We start from the raw sequence: 15,000 nt of genomic DNA, 5'->3' as shown, positions 1-15,000 counted from the left end.
ATACAATTGCCACTTTTATTTTATAATATATACTTGTTCTGTTATGTTTGTTGTTTATCATATGTATCCATTATTGCATGTTTATTGTATTTGTATTGGTTTATTCTACGTCTATGTTTATTGTTATGCACCGTTCACCATGTGCAACGTACTAATACGTGATTGTGATAAGTAAACAATACGCATTGCTCGTGCACGTGAGGGGCAGAGGCCGCGCGCCACCCTCACCTGTCTGGTCAACAGCATCGGCTTCAGGCAGAACACGTAGAGGAGCGCCGCGGCCGCGATGCCCGACAGCCCCCCGCAGCCCGCGGCCACCGTCAGCAGCCCCGCGTACACGCGCAGCGACTCGGCGAAGCTCACGGGCACGTCCGTGGCGCACGCCGCCGCCAGAGGTCCTGCTCCGCCATCACTCATCACGCCGCCGGCTGCACTTCAGGGCTCGCGGAGGTTTGCGGGTTCCATCACATTAAAAACTCGTCCGGAGGAGCCGCGCGACGTGTCTGTGCTCGCGCTTCTTCACCCGAACTGGTTTTAATGGTTTGAACATTAAAAACTTACAATGAGAGACAACTTATTCCAGCAATAAAACACTTTTTTTTCCCCCCCAAAAAACGACCAACTCGGTGTAGATGTTAGCCAATGGTGGTCCCGGAGGTCCCGGACAGCTACCTCGACTTTAACCGGAAGAGAGACGAATCCCCCTTCAGTATAAAAGCACAGGACGGATTCTTGGTCGACGTGAGGGAACACGCCCTTATAACAACATTGAGGCAAATACAAGTGGACAATACGTGTAAACATTACATATTCTAGTGTTGCAATTTCATGTATTTTTCAGGTAACTACTGTTCCGGTAATCGCACGGGCTCGACGATGGCCTCTTATTTTGAAAGCCGTGACCGGAAGCGTTGAACCTTCCTTGAGGAGTTGCCCGTTTCTTTCCCAAGTTTTTGGAAATGTTCTCCGAAGTTGTCCACGGACCTTGTGTTTTTGAAATGGCGTCCGTGGTTTCCGGCACACACGTACGATGCTCTCGCTTCAACGAATGACGGTTTCGAAGAAGAGGCGGCGGGGATGTGTGTGTTCCGGTTCGTTTCCGCCCTCCTCCTCTGTTTACCGACGGGGGAGTCCGGTGCGGGGCGTCCGCGCTGGTGTAACGGGAGCGTTACTCCTCGGGATGCGTCGTGGTACACAGCTGCACCCTCACAGGAGGTGAGGGACCCCCTGGGGAATAATAATAATAATAATAACAATACGAGATACTTGATTGTGTTTGTGCACCTTTATTCTAGCTTGCACTGATTTGATTCACGTGTCATATCTAATCTTTTGTTAGCTGTTCCCTTGTTTATGCATAACATATTAAATGGCCTAACATTTAATGTTCCTTTTCCAGAGGCGCTCCGGTATCCGTGTGATGCAACATGACCCCGGTGGGACATCAGCACAGCAGACATTTCTTAGGATGGATGGTTCGTTTTTTATCTAATTTCTAAGCATCAACAATATGGTAATAACACAACTAATGTATGTGCCAACACGAGATTGTACATATAATATACATATATATATATATATATATATATATATATATATATATATATATATATATATATATAAAATATATGATATACAGACGCTACAAAACCTCAGAATGTACACTTGTTTATTTATTGTCCACTTCATCTTTTGTAACTGGCCCCCATGATGTAACATGGCAGGTACAATGGAAACCAGTGGGCCCACGCTGGTGCCTGCGGAGGGCCGGCTCTCCTCTTCGGCTCCCGGCCCGTGGGAACACTCCGTTTACTCGCCGCTGACCTTCATGTCAAACATCTTGCACCAACGGAGCCGCAGGAGCACTCTGACCAGATCCATCCCGAGCCTCCCTCTGCCTCAGGTGTGTTCCTCAGAGTCGGCAGTGCGCCCCTCCTCGTGTCTGAGGGGATTCAAACTGTCACGTCTTTACTTCACATTAAAGCCCATTCCCGTGCGTATTTACAGCTTCGCTTCATATGATTTTAATAAAGAATTATGTGTGTGTTTTTATGTTTCTACAGACTCAGAGTGTGGCACCTCCCTCCGTATTTGGGGTCAAATTTCACAAGTGTGCACAGGTACATCAGCACAATACACAAGTAACACATTACACTGGACCATTTTTAACATGCAAAAGAGTCATAGTCTTACTCTTCCTTCTCAATGGTGTGGTCCGCAGGTGAAGCTGGACACCGATCCTCCTCAGCTGACGTTCTTCCTGCTGGTTCACAACGCGGGGCCACCGGGTGGCACCAACCTCTCCCAGGTGGCGATCCGGGACTCCATTTCTGGAATAGTACCCCTGAGATCTGATGGCCACGTGGTGGAAAGAGGCTACCAGACGTTTGCCATTGACTCCCTGTCGGGTATGTCTGGGAAGTCAATTTATTTTTAAAGATCATTCCGGTTTCAACTTTCAAGTTTAAAAATATTAGAATTTTCCGCAAGCTGCTTTTACAATAAATAACGTAATATTGATTTTACTTCTTTAGCCGGATCCCAAGTGGTTGTCAACTACACTGCTCACATAAGGAATCACAAGAGTGAAGTCCTGGACCTTCCAGCTTTCCTCACCTTCTCTAACGCCTCGCAGGTATTTGTCTTCCTGCAATATTCAACTTGAAAAGTTACGGCAGCATTTTTCAGTACTATGAGAACGATTCCTCTCCTCTTACCCGGAGTATTTTGTTCTTGACTCCGCAGAATGATGTCAGTATGTTTGGGCCACTAACGGCTAATCTGACCTTGAGGGTCAATTCCACCGACAAAGTAAGCTCCTTCTCTGGAAACCCACTTTCAGCTTCAGGCATCGCGTGTTTCCATCTTGCTTTGTGCACCAGTGAAGTCTGATGGTTCTGCCCACTGGTTTAGATTCATCCTCACCACGGGGTCCACTTTGCTGGATTTGTTGCTGGGTTCTTTGCGACGCTGATCCTGCTGTCGCTGGGGTTCCTGGTCATGAACCTGATCGGTCTCAGAAGCAGGCTGAACCTTCTTCAGCAAAGGGTATCGCAAAGTGTTATTAAAACCTGCTTCATTCGTTGATTACTTACGGTAATCAACAGTATTTGTGGGTGTTAATGTTATAATAATGTTGTCTGTTAAAAGGAAATTTGGTATTTTTGTCCAATCCAGTAATAGACAGTATGCCACAGTTTTGTTGACCATATTTCAACACATGTTTTAGTTAACGTGGGGTGACTGTGGGTCAGTGGTTAGCAGGTTAGCAGGTCCGTCTTTCAATCAGGGAGTTGGCGGTTCAATCCCTGCCCTAGTCAATGTGTCCTTGAGCTAGACACTTAACCCTGAATTGCTCCCTGTAGCTGTGTCTACGGTGTATGAATGTAACACGATTGTAAGTCGCTTTGGATAAAAGCGTCAGCTAAATGAAATGTAATAATAATAATAATAATAATAATAATTAACGTAACTCATTTTGTAATTTTAAAGTACTGTTTTCTCACATTCATTTCAGTATATTTTTCAAATTGTTTTAGGTTTTGTAGATTTACTTCAGCTATGAGTTATAAGTTTGTCTTGCTTCAGAGGAACAGAAGGGATTCAGACCCGGAGTATGCGGACTGCAACATGAGTGAGACCGTGAAGGATGAGGCCGCGTTTGAAGACAAGATGGTGGACACCATGGTGCTGGAGGATGCCCAGAACATGTACCAGGCTCTGGAGAAGTGAGTAGACCTTCAACAGCTCGGAGGAAAGACACACCGGCGCTTCACGTCGCTGAGCCACGGTCATACATGTGATTATCAAATCCACCAGGGACAACAAATATTGTGATTATACATCTCACTAAGAAGCCACAACGCACAGGTTTACTCTGCATTTGATCCCTTTCAGCCTTGAAATGTCCACTCTGCTGCATGCCACCAATAACCTGGAGGCCACTCGGATTCAGATCTACAGGGACGTGATGGCCTCCCTGCTGGGCGGCCTGCGCTCCCGGGGCCAGGCCAGCGCCCAGGCCCAGCAGAGGCTCCTCAGCGTGCTCCACGGACAGATGCTGGGCATGGAGGGTCGGCTGAAGGAGGAGCGAGGGGCTCGCATGGCCGCTCTGGCCGGCCGCTGTAACCAGGAGACTCGGGAGGAAATGGAAGCGGAGCACCGCGGAGAAGCTGCTGAGAAGGCCCAGGCCGAGGTGCTGTGTCAACATGCAGACCAACAGGTAGTAAAACCTTGTTTGTTTGTTTGTTTGTTGCATTCATTACATACAACCACTGACCTGTAAACCTCCTGATGTTGCTAGGAGCTCCTCCACTGCAGCGTCCTCCTGGAGAAGCTTCACAAGCTGAGCCAGAGTCAGCTCCAGCGCATCCTGTTGGTCAGGCATGAGGAGGCCTCGGGGAAGGTCCAGAGGCAGATCATCGAGTGGCGTCGGGTGGAGTTGCACAAGATCTTCTCTGAAGAACTGGAGGAGGCCACCAGGATGGGGGAGCTGGAGAAGAGCACGGCCAAGAGTCTTCAGCACGATTACTTTGCCTGTCAAGTGAGCAACATTTGAATGACACCTGCACACATGGCCAACACTAAACAGCAGTTGTTATTTATATATGAGGACTTTTCAGCGATCTGCATTTGTGATGATCAGTTCACGACCTTCTTCTTTCTCACCAGGATCGGCTGGAGGAGGTGCTGGACGTGGTCCTGGCCAACCAGCGCTTTGTGCTCGCCGAACGCCACGCGCAGAGGAAGTTCTTGGTGCACAGCCTCCACAGCCTCAACAGCCTGATTTCTGACAGCTTCTCCAGCACCTCCAGCAACCTGAACGTCTGGTTCACTCACGTCAGGAGGTTGGAGCTCATTGGAGTCACCACCATGTGATGATCATCTAGATGCACACGACACTACACTATATAAATGTGGCCGAGTGAAATGATATTACAGTATGAACCTGTAGTGCTTCTATTTGTGATGTAAAATAGATATATATCACATAATATAAGTCAGATGAACTATAGTTTTTTATGGTTTTTAAGCTGGCATGCTTTCATTTCTCCACCAGGGGGAGCAGTGTGCCCTCAGAGCAGGTAGACCAGCTCCAGGAGAAGGCCCAGAAAGAGCTGGTGATGGTGAGGCAGAGCCTGGAGGAGGCGCTGAGCCAGGAGAGGAGAGCCATGCGCTGTGGGCTGATTAAGAAGAGGCGGGAGCTCATCTCCGACTTGGTGAAGAGAAGCGACCACGAAACCCGTTCGTCCCGCCCCGGAACGACTGCACCATCTCTAATCCATCTCCCTGCCTTCTTCCAGTTGCGGGTCCAAAAACAGAGACAGAAGGATCTGTCGGTTCTGTCCAAGGGTCTGGAAGGAAGGACCGATGTAGCTCAGCACCTGCACCGCTGGCAGAACTTACTGACCGCTCACAGTTTGGAGCTAGCGGAGCTTATCAACAACCTGGACGAGGAGGCCGCTGCAGACATCCGCAAGGTGCCACTCTAACATTACACCATCAGACACCCACACGGACATCCCACTGGGATGGATTCAGTTTGAATGACCCCCGTCTCGATCCCTTACCCGTCCTCTAGGTGACCATGCGCGTGATTCAGGGCGCCATAACCGAAATCAAGGCCGTCCAGCCATCTGCCACTCAGGCCTTGCTCACCCTCTCGCCTCCAGGGGCGCAGCGTGTCCCGCCGCAGGCGGAACCAGAGGCCCAGGGACCAGGAGCGAGCACTCTCCTGCAGGGCCAGGAAAGGCTGCACCAGGAGGGCAAGGCGGCCTTACACACCCTCAGCTGCACCAGGGCGGCTCTTCGGGAGGCCATGGAGAGGGAGCTGCAGGAGCAGAGGGAGCTCCGGGCGCGCTGCAGAGCTTTCTTCAGGTCGGTGATGTCATAATACGGGTCGTTTCATTTCGGGGGCTCCAAAGGCAACTTCTCTGTGTGTTCCTATTTGTCCTGGGAGAGGTAGATGGCACTTTCTGAATACTATGAGACTGGTGGTGCTATTCTCTGCAGCATAATGTGTTGGATAATGAGAACACCATCAACAACCAGTAATTACACCCCCGTTGTGCCTTTCCTCTTCCCGTCTCAGTTGTTTGTGTTCGTCCCAGCTGACTCTGTCTGAAGACGACGGGCTGCGAATGAAACTGGAGTTTCAGAAGTGTCTGTCTGTGATGGACCTGTGTCTGGTGCTGCCGCACGCCGTCTCCAGGACCAAGCTGCACACGGCGCTGGCAGCGTGGAGGAAGGAGAGCGAGCAACAGATGGTGAACACATGATCACGCATCGCTGGGTTCAGTTTGTCATGTTGTTAAAAGCTGGAACTGTTCTGACTTTGGCCCGTGGTCGTGAATAAGAACATAAAGTCACACGACTCCACTCGTGCAGCTCAGAGCATCCGACCTGTTGGCTTGAACCTGCATATGTGGGTCCTTTTGCAAGACATGAGCTAAACTAAATTGTAAAATGTGTCATTTTTGCCCTGATTATGAACAATGTTCTGAATGAAAACATGATAATGAATACAAAAGGAAGAAACCGTGTGTGTGTGTGTGTGTGTGTGTGTGTGTGATACCCTCATTAAATGTTGCACAGTGCTGCTGCTGCTGCACCCAGATATGCCATCCGTGGCTGATTAATGATGTTGTTGTGAGCGGCCCATGTGCCCACAACAGGACCCGGTTAGTGAAGGATTTTTACGATTTCACACGTCGTTTGATATACAGTCAGGAAAGCAGGAGGCACAGACACACCTCAATCAAAATACCTTTTAAATACTGTGCAAAAAATGTCTTATAGCAACATTATTGAAGCTATTTATGGGGTTCCTGGATCCAGTTAATACGATAGAAGCAAGTATTTGAAAGAAAATGACCTCGAGCACAGATCTAATTTTAAAAACCTCTTAAAAGATTCTTAAAACTGCAAGCACAGCTACATTTAACACAGATTACTGAGCCAGAGATCCCGATCTGAAATGTTTGTTGTCTTTCTAGTAGATGAAGAAATACACAGGGTCATTATATAAACAATGTCATGTATTATGTATGTCCCTTCCTCTTGTGTGTGGAGGACAGGAGGACATCAGATTTCTTGAAACAGTTATAGCGGTTCAATAATTAATATTGAATTGGACAATAGAAAGAGGGATTAATATAGAGACAACATGAATATGTTAACCACCATGTGTGTGTGTGTGTGTGTGTGCACCAGCATGGTGATGGAGGTAAACACAGAGATGGTACTTTCTGCTTTAAATCTCCCCACAGGACACAGTGGGGCATTCCATATTTCTCTGATGAGAATCACATCCCAACAGCATTCTCGAGTCATTTCCCAACCAACGTATGGATATATATATTTATTTGCAGATTTATATGCAATCCGAGGAGAAGACCAGCGAGGCCAGACCGAAAGCGGACACATCTGACCTGCTGCTTTTCCAGAGAAGGCTCGAAGACGGGATCCAACTGTTTGAGAAGGAGAAGGAGATGGAGAGCGCCGTCATGAACAAGGTAAAGCCGTCCAATGACCTTTCACCGCACGTTATTTTGAAGTGTATTAAGTTACCGAAAGTGTACCCTAAGCTCATTAGTAGCAGAAGGGTTAAAGGCCAACGTCTAGATTTGGGATGGAGTTCGTACGAGGCGACTGAAACACATCCACGCTGACGCCGGCAGGTGGTGGAGGAGATGCGGAAGGAGAGAGAGGAGGACCTGCGCTCTCAGGGCGACAGCCTGGCGATGCAGATGGCGACCATCCACTACCAGAAGGCCGAGAGGAGGACCAAAGTCTTGGAGACCTCCAGAGCGATGCTGGCGCTGCACAGCCTGCTCATTCAGCAGCTCAGAGACACAAAGAGCCTGGAGAGACCAGACCTGGCCCAGAGTATACAGAACCACTGCTTGGTAGGCCATGCTTTTCCTCCAGGTCGACCCCCATGGACACATGATGAATGTGATTATCATGCCTCCTCCTCATTAGTACGTGTTGACCTTTCATTAGAGTGTCCCTTGACTCCTCCCACAGGGCCTGGAGGAAGCGGAGCAACAGCTCCGACAGGAGAGGGCGGAGCTGGACGTCCTGCGAGTGTCTCGATCCAGAGTGGAGTTCAATCCGACGCCGAGAGAGGACTCTGAGGGGGTCGAGGAGGGGAGCGAAGAGGAGAGGCTGTTTCAGCTGCAGCCGGATTGCAGGATGGCGTCCATCCTGCAGGAGGCGCTCCACAAGAGTGGTCGAGTCATCGCGCTATTGGCCGAGAGGTGAGCGGCAGCGTGGGTGTTATCTCAGGAGCGATGAGGAATTTAGTTTATTGACTCAGCGTTGAAACTCAGTGGTGTGTTCAGGTTGCAGGAAATGACTGTCAGCAACCAAGCCGTGGAGGACTTAAAGGGGCAAATGGAGCTCAGGAGACTTTATGCAAACTGTGACCAGGTCTGAACTTACAGGAGACTTTCCAACGTTATAATGTAATATAAATGGCATTGGAAAAAAATACCGGGACGACGGCTCGCTTGTGTGTGCATGCCGGAGGGTCGAGAGGAAGCGGCGTGTTTGAGGTGGCTCTGTGCCCTTTGCGTTTTGGTCTCAGGATCTGGAGTTTGCATCTCGGCTGGTGAAGCAGAGTCAGGTGTCCGCCGAGGTTCTCCTGGAGGCCCTGCGCCTCCTCCTCCCCACGCTGCCGGAAAGCGAACTCCTCTCCATCACTGACGCCCTGTGCCCCAAACAGCTCCTCGTCTCACCATCCGCAGAGCAGGAGCAGTCCGGGTGAGAACCGGGTTCAGGATCCGCCTCCCGCGTCGGGTCACATTATGCGTTTGACTCATAACAATAAATATATAAGTCTTTGTCTGCGAGGCTTTTAATGAGCCCTGAGCTCTTCCAGCTCACGTGCACAAGCCAACAAAAGCTTTTGTCGTGCACTCGTCTCGTAATTGTTATTTTTTTTCTTTCAAAATGATTGAACAAATTGAATATCGGGGGGGAAACCTTTTTTAGCCCAAAGTCTGCAGCCAGAGAGTCTCAGCCACTCCAGTTCTGCGGTTTGAGAAAGTAGTTCCCTGAGGGAAGTCCCAGATGTAATGGAGTCAGCGTTGAAACGCAGCTGGTTGAAACAAACACATCTTAAGCATTGTCTGACATTTAAATACCGTTTGACCACCATTCCACGCGGGGTGGTTCCCCCCCGAGCCGCGATGGGAGGGATGAAGTATTATGTTCGTCGTTTTAATTTCCTGAGACAATGGGACACTCATGTCTGGCCAAGAGGAAAGGAGCCGTCTGGGGCAGCGGACGAGGAAATGAAAATGCACAGTTTGGAACAATATGCAAGACATGTGTCGTTGTTTTTTTGTTCTTTCTCATGAATATTGCACTCAACGGTCGGAAGATATTGTCCTCGATGTTGTTTGTTAAAACCATAAGAACTTCACGTAAACGAGGCGTTACACGACAATCTAAAAATGTGAATTCTCCTCAAGAAAATTAACCGTTGGAATTATCCGTATTTATGAGACACGTCTTATATCAGATAGCCAGAGATCACATTAACCAGCTTCACAATATTCGGATGACTTTTTGACCAGGTGTGCCGGAGGGCTGAACAGACTTCTTCCTGTCAGACTGAGAGAAGACGTGTTGCGTAGAAATATGCCAAACGTGCCACGCTGCACCGTGGAGAGAGACAGGTGAGCGCAACACATTTCTGTTTTATGCAACATGCCGCGATATGAAGATTTAATCAGTGATTACCAGCATCATAAGCACTCCCTTTATTGATCTGTAATATGCCCCCTCGTGGCCGGGCCACGTGCACGAGGTAACAACAGGCTCCTCTGTCCTCCACATCTCACAGACTCCGGGAAAAGAGGCAAAGTCTGATGGACAAGCTCCTCCCCGGATCCCGAAGCCCGCCTCCACGAAATGCTGCACCCCTGCTGGTAGAAGGGAAGGAGAAGGAGGAGGAGGAAGAGAAGGAGGAGGAGGAGGCTTCCACTAGAGCCCGACGGCCCGTCTGTGAAGCCGCCGTCACGCAGCAGCAACAACGTGACGCTGCAGGAGAACGGGCCGTGGACCCGGGGGATGACCAGCGGCGCAGCGCGGCAGAGGGACGCCCGCTGCCCGCCACCGATGCCCCCGGAGACCGCTTGTTTGTGTTCCGGCTCCCCCCGGAGTCGGGGGGCGGCGCTCCGAAAAGACAGAGGAAAAAAAAACTTTCTCAACCTGAAGAAAGGTTCAGTGGCTCCAACGAACCTACCATGAGACTTACAGACATTTATTGTTATGTTTTCTATGATGATGATGATGATGATGATGATGATGATGGTACGTTATCGCGATCATTTTACACTCAAGATTAAACCGATGATTTTGCTGTGTAGCAAAACATGTGCTGTGCCTCTCCAGATGTATATTGAACATATGATAATATTATATCATACAGACAGTTCATTATTTTCATTGGTCTTAACTATTTAAAAACAACCCTTTCCTGCAGTATTAGTGTGGACTGGATTGTTTACCTTCTTTCTTTCAGGTGCAACAGTTAAAATAAACATTGTTTTGTTCCCATTGAAGAAGCTCGTGACTATAAATCAAATGCACTGGAATTATTATTAGCTGATATCAACTATTTAAGAAATGTACATTTGAGAAAGCCACGCGTAATTGGCTCACCAGCGCCCCCCAAAGGCTCCGCTCGGCCCCGTTGCGCGTCCACGTCATCACCCCCCTCCCCCTCCCCTCTTTACTATGTAAGCCCCCGCTGGCGGTCCCGAGCAGCAGCGGTATCCAACATGAGGATCGGACTCGCGACCCTCGTGTGCTTGTGCAGCTTCGCGTGGCCGTCGGCCTGCGCGCCCCCGACCTGCTACTCCAGAGCGCTCGGCCTGAGCGGGGAAGTCACGGCTCTGCTGGACCGGATACACGCGCACCGCCGCACGGTAAGAGAGCCGCCCTGACGCGCACCGCCGCACGGTAAGAGAGCCGCCCTGACGCGCACCGCCGCACGGTAAGAGAACTGCCCTGACGCGCACTGCCGCACGGTAAGAGAGCCGCCCTGACGCGCACTGCCGCACGGTAAGAGAGCCGCCCTGACGCGCACCGCCGCACGGTAAGAGAGCCGCCCTGACGCGCACCGCCGCACGGTAAGAGAGCCGCCCTGACGCGCACTGCCGCACGGTAAGAGAGCCGCCCTGACGCGCACCGCCGCACGGTAAGAGAGCCGCCCTGACGCGCACCGCCGCACGGTAAGAGAGCCGCCCTGACGCGCACCGCCGCACGGTAAGAGAACCGCCCCCGCACGCCCCCCCCCCCGGTACTCCGCGTAACCACCGTGTTTGTTTGGGTTGCAGAAACCGTGCGCGAGCGTCCTACCCGTGATCTTCCTCGACGTGCACGTAAGTGTAATAATCAACGGGATTATGCAATATGGAAGTGTGCTCGTAATGCTCAAAGGGCCACAAATAATAAATGCATTTTAAAAACTGAACAACAAAGTCTGTTTACAGAAATCATAACCAGTGACTCAAGAACACAGACCTAGGATCAGTTTCATAGGAATAGAACTAGCAGACATAATATGGCCAATATCAATATTATACACTGTGTACACTTTCATTTTTATTTTATTTTTATACACTGTGTACACTTTCATTTTTTTTTATTTTTACATTTTCATTTCCTTTATTATTATTTAAATTGTTTAATTCTTAAAATGTAAATGTAATATGCCCTGATATTTTAATTGTATTTATTTATTGTAAACATGTTTGCTGCTGCTTCACTAAATTTCCCCCTGGGGATGAATAAAGTAATATCGTATATCCTTATATCTCCAAAAAGGCAACTCACACCAAAACAATCTAGATTAATAAATAACACAAGAGGAACAATAACATTTATTTTGGACCTTTGGGTGAACTGTACATTTAAGAAGGGAGTTCATTTTATACAACATCCCAGTTACATAAGAGCTGTAGCTTTCCCTCTCAATGTGTACAGAGACCAGATCATATCTGATATAAATACATAAACAGCTGTGAACCGAGGGCGCTCCGCTTTATCTTCCCAGAACTCGTGCGTCACCACCAAGCTGCGTGACTTCCTCTACGTGGTGCTGAACCACCCGACCGAGTCCTGCAGACGGCTTCCCAGGATGGTGCTGCTGAAGCGGAAGATCCAGAACTTGTACACCATCGTCACCAGAGTCTGTTACCGGGTAAGAGCGTCGCCAACGCCCGCATGTGCATGTTGTTGGAGCTCCTGGTTCTCGGGGTCCAGGCTCCTGACCCCCTGCCTGTGCTCCGTGTGCAGGACCTGGTGTTCTTCACCGATGACTGCGAGGCCATCGACACCGGCCACGTCCGGCCTCACTACGCAGAGGACCGGCTGCAGCTACTGCAGGAGGAGAGATGAGCGGCGCACGGAGCATCAGCCCCCCCCCCCCCCCCCCCCCCCCCCCTCCCCCGCACGGCCGGCCTGTGTGAGCGCCATCACCAACACAGAGGCCGCTTCATGCGGGACCTGAGTGGACACGTGGGGCCGCATTCCAGAGAGCGGTGCAGAACTTTCCACAGGAAATCAGCTGAATGCCAACCGTGCCGTTGAAAACGTTGAATAATAATATTTTAAGCAATAGGAGATGCTTGCGAGCCGCATGGGCTCACCGGGGCTGATCAGAGGCGCACGTGCCATTAAGAGAAAGATGCTTTCAAGGAGCTTCATGCAACAGTTTGAACATGTTATGTAATGGATGTCCTCAGCACTCACAATCGTCTCCTTAGAAAGTCTATTGTTCCTACTTTTGTTTTTTATACCGACAAAGTGTGTTTGTGTGTGCGTGCGTTTGTGTGTGTCTGTGTGAGTGTGTGCGCGTTTGTGTTTGTGTGTGTGGGTGTGTTAGTGTGTGTGTGTTTGTGTGAGTGTTTGTGTTAGTGTGTGTGTCTATGTGTGTGTGTGTGTGTGTACGCGTGCGTTTGTATGTATGTGTGTGTTTGTGTGCGTGTGTGTGCGCGCGTGTGTGTACGCGCGCGTGCGTGTTTGTGTGTGTGTACGCGCGCGTGTGTGCTAGTGTGAGTGTGTGTTTGTGTAAGTGTTTGTGTGAGTGTGTGTGTGTGTACGCGCGCGTGTGTGAGCGTGAGCGTGTGTGTGTGTGTGCGTGTGTGTGTGTGTTTGTGTGTGTGTGTGTGTGTGTGTGTGCGTGCGCTGAACGAAGTAAATATGTTCTTGGCTCTCGAGGCCAATGGATATGAAACAGAGTGAGCCCTCACTGTTTTCGACATATTAGACACGCGCCTTGTTTTATGTACACACACATTATATCTCACATTATATGTAATAAAAACCTCTCTTTATGACATGAGCTTTTACTTTGTGTATTCTCTGAAGTCATTTCCAGAATGTCTGCCAGTTGATTCTGGGGTCCGTGTCCAGTCTGGATGCCCCCGAGGTTTTTTGGATTCTGACTGGTTTCCACTCAGCAGGCGACAACTGCTGATGCGTTTCATGTTTTTATTGAGACAACGTGAAGTTGTGTCTCCACTGGACCGAAACACTGAGCTGCATTTCCAGTAACAGAGGAGGTCCAAGCAAAAAGCAAAAAATAAACTGGTTGTTTACTCAAACCACAGCCCCGCCTCTGCACGCTGGTGCACTTTCCATCAAGTCTTCCTCTCTGACGTCATGTCTGGCCTCTGCTGCCCCCTGTGGCCAGGGAAGGACAGTTGGGTAACGTGTATTTTTATATACATATTCAAAGAGTTCTGTGATTTTTCGGTCCATTTATCCCTCAAATGTGTGCTCTTCTTCTACAGTTACCCAGTAGATCCAAACTAGACCCCCCCCCCCCCCACCAGCATCACCACGGACTCCATACTTTCCACTCTTCTTGGCACAGAGCCAAGTTGCATGAAGATGAATTGCAGAGACTTGAATGTACTTGTGAAGGATGATTCAGCTTTTCTTTTTGATCCACAGCTCTCCCTGTCGGTCCATTGAAAGACATTCCAACCGAAAGATATCTCTATATTTAACGAAATAAATCATTACATTCCCACGTTTGCGTGTGTTTTTCCTTTCTCACAACAAACATGGATTCTTTATAAACTTGATTGTTTAGCATTGACCTCCGTCAATCCCATTAATATTTGCACATTCTGTAGAAGCGTCTCTACATTTGTAATCGTGAGTTTGAACATCACAGACGGTGAAGAGATGGCTCGTGTCTCGTGCACGTGTTCGGCCTGCAGCCTGAGGGTGCTGGTGAAGTCCTGGATCAGGATCAGGCCCATCAGACACCTTACAGGCTGATTCAGAGGCAGACTGCAGGTTCATCCACAGGAGAGCGGCAGTGTGGCAGTACCCTCATCTGCCACAAGGTGGTGCTAAAGCTTCATATTGGAACATCGGATGAGAAGTTTTCCATCATTTTATACTGCTGAACTTAGACCTCTCTCTCTCTCTCTCTCTCTCTCTCTCTCTCTCTCTCTCTCTCTCTCTCTCTCTCTCTCTCCAGTAATCATCAATACTTTTATTACTAGATGTAGTTTTATAACAAAGATGCAGCCCTGAAATCTGGCCAAACAGAGTAAGATCTGCAGCCTTTAAGTTGAGAATGTACAAACTGTTTCCCGATGAGAACTAAATTATTATTATTACATTAATAAGCGACGACACGTGAATTCACAAAGAGTTTTAAACATGTTGTAGTGTCTCAGAATTTGAATCAACAAACCTTTCACCATTTAAAATTCTTCAAAACACTAAAATCAGTCGTTTGCTGAAGATTGTTTTAATCTGACAACACATACTCATAATAATGAGCCTGCGGGTTCAATTTGAACACATTTATTTAATAAGCGTGTTTATTGTTTCATCTAGTTGCACTTAATTAATTAACTAACACAAATGTAAGTGAACAGCATGTGCTCGTTAATAAATGAGCTTGATTGCTTTGCTTATTGATCATCCTTACACAACCCTCATTATGTTCTTTTATTAAAG

The 15,000-nt window shown here is 48.8% G+C and overlaps 3 protein-coding genes across 4 annotated transcripts in view; 2 read left to right on the top strand and 1 right to left on the bottom strand.

The window, feature by feature from the left end:
• Positions 1 to 662, bottom strand: part of LOC117730825 (ellis-van Creveld syndrome protein) — an 11,792-nt gene extending 11,130 nt beyond the window's left edge. The window contains exon 1 of the mRNA XM_034532819.1: positions 229 to 662. Within this exon, the coding sequence (XP_034388710.1) occupies positions 229 to 417 (189 nt within the window). The 5' untranslated portion in view covers positions 418 to 662. The remainder of the gene's footprint in view (positions 1 to 228) is intronic.
• Positions 663 to 910: 248 nt separating this feature from the next.
• LOC117731451 (limbin-like) lies at positions 911 to 10,343 on the top strand. Its single transcript, XM_034533829.1, is given in 24 exon segments — positions 911 to 1,215; positions 1,400 to 1,475; positions 1,725 to 1,903; positions 2,064 to 2,120; positions 2,222 to 2,408; positions 2,535 to 2,635; positions 2,746 to 2,811; positions 2,914 to 3,048; positions 3,589 to 3,728; positions 3,898 to 4,222; positions 4,304 to 4,543; positions 4,672 to 4,847; positions 5,060 to 5,219; positions 5,304 to 5,480; positions 5,582 to 5,877; positions 6,092 to 6,266; positions 7,371 to 7,514; positions 7,680 to 7,907; positions 8,029 to 8,261; positions 8,346 to 8,433; positions 8,591 to 8,766; positions 9,585 to 9,686; positions 9,854 to 10,202; positions 10,204 to 10,343. Coding segments are annotated over 24 exon segments (4,005 nt in total). The 5' UTR covers positions 911 to 1,077; the 3' UTR covers positions 10,261 to 10,343.
• A 422-nt stretch (positions 10,344 to 10,765) lies between these two features.
• On the top strand, positions 10,766 to 12,438 carry LOC117731047 (cytokine-like protein 1). 2 transcript variants are annotated; one of them, XM_034533176.1, is made up of 4 exons: positions 10,766 to 10,940; positions 11,352 to 11,396; positions 12,071 to 12,217; positions 12,313 to 12,438. In XM_034533176.1, exons 1-4 carry the CDS (start codon positions 10,794 to 10,796, stop codon positions 12,412 to 12,414), a joined length of 441 nt encoding a protein of 146 aa, XP_034389067.1. In that variant the 5' UTR covers positions 10,766 to 10,793; the 3' UTR covers positions 12,415 to 12,438. The 2 variants fall into 2 exon arrangements, with proteins under 2 accessions (XP_034389067.1, XP_034389068.1); XM_034533177.1 differs by lacking the exon at positions 11,352 to 11,396.
• The last annotated feature ends 2,562 nt before the right edge of the window (positions 12,439 to 15,000 follow it).

This window comes from Cyclopterus lumpus, chromosome 5, assembly GCF_009769545.1.
Source record: "Cyclopterus lumpus isolate fCycLum1 chromosome 5, fCycLum1.pri, whole genome shotgun sequence".
Taxonomy (NCBI): Eukaryota; Metazoa; Chordata; class Actinopteri; order Perciformes; family Cyclopteridae; genus Cyclopterus; species Cyclopterus lumpus.
The sequence above is the reverse complement of the archived record's forward strand: the minus strand, read 5'-3'. Positions and strand labels throughout refer to the sequence as shown.